Raw genomic sequence first — 3,396 nt, 5'->3', positions numbered from 1 at the left:
CTACTTTGTCATACGTAGCTTTCTTCTACATTAGGCTGAAACACATTGCATTTACTTCATCTCAGGATATTTGGTGAAAAATTAATGGTCTTCTTTCTCGAAATTTGTCACTGTGTCTTGTCTCAAAATATGCAAAGGGCTTAGATTAATTTTAAGATGCTTTAGAAAATGAGTCCTAAATACATTTTAAAAATCAGTGGTAATTTACACATGGAAGAGACAGCTCTCACCCGCAAATATACTAGAAAGAAACACACAGGTGCAAACCATCTAGCTTCTCAGCAGGTATCAGGACAGGCAGCTGCCACGGCCAGCACCATCGTGGGGACGCAGGGCCACAGTCTTCTTGAGCTCCTGGAAGCTCCAGTGCATCTGCTCCACCTCTGCCCTGTGCTGTGCCCGCGCCTGGCTCAGCTCCTGCAGCAGGTGCTCGTTGGTGCCGACCAGGGAGCTGAGGGACAACAAGGCCATGCTCAGCCCCTCATGTCTGCCTCCACCCACCAGCATGAAGCCAGCTGACCCCTGTACATGGCCAGGCTGGTCCTGCCGGCTGCTGCCTACCTCCTTCCCTACAGACCACTGGGGCTAGGGCTATCTTGCAAGATGAATGAATGAGCTGAACAGTAGAGGACATGAATAGCGCCCTGCACTCCAGCCTGTCAGGTTTCTTTATTTTTATTTTTTTGAGATAATGATGATAACCTTAAGGGCTGGGAAAACAATGTTCTAATTCCAGAAAAGAGCCAGGGATTAAACTGTTTCTAATTTTCAAATTTAGTAATTCTGTCACAGTAACAAGGTAATAGAAATCTTGATTTTCAATACTGTTAACCATTTTTATTTCAGAAAGGAGTTTTAGAAAAAAAGCACTGCTGCATTTTGCCAACTCTGTCGTCACCAACAAGCAGGCTTAAGGACATCTGGAGTGTAACAATCATTCTACAAAGCAGGGCATACTGAGCTCAGCCACTTTAGCCACAAAGATGTCACTCCCACTGACAAACCTAAGCGCAAGCACTGGCTCTGTTTGCTTGAACCACTGTAATTCCTGCTGGCTGGGCAGAGCTCAGACTGGACACAGCATGAGTCCCTGGGCATCTGGAGGCTGTGCCCTTCACTTTGTCCACACCCAGGACACAGTGCTCAGAGAACATGACTGCTATCACCTTGACTGCCACAAATGGGCAACCATGTGCCAGGGTGATCCATCCCTACTGCCACTTGTCTGCACTCGTGGTACTTTTCTTCCTTCTGGTCTAAGCTCAACCTCACCTGTCAGGGGCCCCTTCCTTTCTGTAACGTATGCCTGTGATGGGTCCCTGGGGGGTCTGTAGCCTTCAGCCTGAAAGGCCCTTTCTGTGCCTATGCCCAGACTGCACCCAAACCCAGGAGTGTGGTAACCTCTGCCCAAGGAGGGAGTGAGAAAAGAGAATGAAGGGAGTGCACTGACCATGGGCTGCCTTTCTTGCTAGGGTGACAGGACATGGCTTGCACAGCTGAACCGTACAGCCCAGGGAGACCCATCCTGGCCTTGGTAGCTCATCTCCCTACTGAAGCCAACTTTCCTCTTTGCACCACCCACTTCTAGTACTCAAGTCCCTGAATAGAAGCTTCTGCCCTGATGGTTCCACTCAGGGAATAAAGGCAAAAGCTCCATGTTCTAAGCAAACAGCCAGAGGTGCAGGGAAGGTAAAGGCAGAAGGCACATGGCCAGGAGGACCAAGACACTTGCCTACCTCTCGCCTTCCTGCACATGTCCCTCATCTCCACTGGCCACAATGCACAGTCACACCTCATGGTCCACTAACAGCCCACACCTCACAGTCCACAGTTGACACAGTATAACACAGTCATACCTCCCAGATCACCCCTCATGATTCACACCTCACAGGGTCACACCTCACCGTCCATACATCACAGGTCATACCTCGCATGTCACCTGCATGGTCCACACCTCACAGGTCACACCTCACAGTCCACACTTCCCAGTTCACACTTTCCAGTCCTCATTTCATGGGTCACTCCTTCCAGGGCATGCCTCACAAGTGCACACCTAATGGGCCCACACCTTAAAGTCACAGCTCATAAACCATATTTTATAGGTCACACTTCATGGTCCCACCTCAGCATCCACATTTCACAGGTCATACTTCACACATCTACACCTCACAAATCCACACTTCATGGGTCTACCCTTCATGATCACATCTCTTGGTCTACACCTCATGGGTGTGTACCTCAAGGGTGACACCTCACAGAATGCTACTATAGGAAGGGTCTCACTTTTCACTGAAAGGGAAGTTCATGGAATTTCCAAGTCCACATAGTGATACATGTGGGTCCAGGACTCACACCAGCTGTTCCTCAGTGCCTTCCTTTTATACCACAGGCCAGCCTCACCCGCCTTGTGCCCAGGCCTCCTCCCCAGAGCCCCTCCCCCGAGCCCCTCCCTCCAGGCCTCCTCCCCAGAGCCCCTCCCCGAGCCCCTCCCTCCAGGCCTCCCAGGCAGGCACCTGTGGCTTTCCTGCAGCATCTGAGTGAGCTCCTGGATCTTGTCGTAGTGCTCCAGATGCTGCTTCAACTCCACAATCTCACCAGAGAGCCTCTTTACACTTGTTTGAAGTCCTTAGAGACAGAAAAGTATAGCTTTAGTTACTGAAACCTACTCATACTTTTTTTTTTGGAGACAAGAGTCTCACTTTGTCTTCCTTGGTAGAGTGCCATTGCATCACAGCTCAAAGCAATCTCAAACTCTTGGGCTTAAGCAATTCTCTTGCCTCAGCCTTCCAAGTAGCTGAAACTACAGGCACTCACTGCAATGCCTGGCTATTTTTTTTTTTTTTTGGTTGCAGTTGTCATTGTTGTTTAGCTTGGCCTGGGTGGGGTTCAAACCTGCCAGCTTTGGTTTATGTGGCCAGTGCTGTAACCACTGTGCTATAGGCACTGAGCCATTATTTGTACATTTTGAAAACAAAATCAATTCTAGATTGGATTAGATCTAGGTTACAAGAAAAAATATAGCTGGAAAAAAAACAGGTTTTATAAGACTCAAAGAGAGGGTGAACACAAATGTAAGGCCTCATCTACATGTCCAATCGCTTCTCCACTGGGCCCACCTTTGGCTCCCCTCCTTGGGAGGGGAGGAAGCTGTGGGATTCTGCCCTCCAGATACCCTGAAGAGCCACACCCTTGCACTGAAGGTCCTGACACTGGCTGAAGGCCCTTTGATGGATCTGCCAGCAAACTATTCCTGAAGGGAGGGCCTGTGGTTTAGGGAGAAGCACCCACAGCAGCCACCTGTCTCTGATATGCCTGCTGAGTTCACATCCATCAGTGAGGGAGCATGTGACTGGTTTCCATCTGCACAACTCCTGTCTCTCTCTCTTTTTTTTTTTT

The 3,396-nt window shown here is 49.3% G+C and overlaps 1 protein-coding gene across 1 annotated transcript in view; it reads right to left on the bottom strand.

The window, feature by feature from the left end:
• Positions 1 to 288: 288 nt before the first annotated feature.
• CEP72 (centrosomal protein 72) overlaps positions 289 to 3,396 on the bottom strand; it is a 31,549-nt gene continuing 28,441 nt past the window's right edge. Inside the window, exons 11-12 of the mRNA XM_003802021.2 lie at positions 2,514 to 2,625; positions 289 to 451 (exon numbers count right to left, since the gene is read on the bottom strand). Of these exons, the coding sequence (XP_003802069.1) occupies positions 289 to 451; positions 2,514 to 2,625 (275 nt within the window). The remainder of the gene's footprint in view (positions 452 to 2,513; positions 2,626 to 3,396) is intronic.

Source organism: Otolemur garnettii, unplaced genomic scaffold (assembly GCF_000181295.1).
Source record: "Otolemur garnettii isolate 467f Iridium unplaced genomic scaffold, OtoGar3 scaffold00226, whole genome shotgun sequence".
NCBI lineage: Eukaryota > Metazoa > Chordata > Mammalia > Primates > Galagidae > Otolemur > Otolemur garnettii.
Note: the sequence above shows the minus strand (reverse complement) of the source record. Positions and strands in the feature narration are given on the sequence as shown.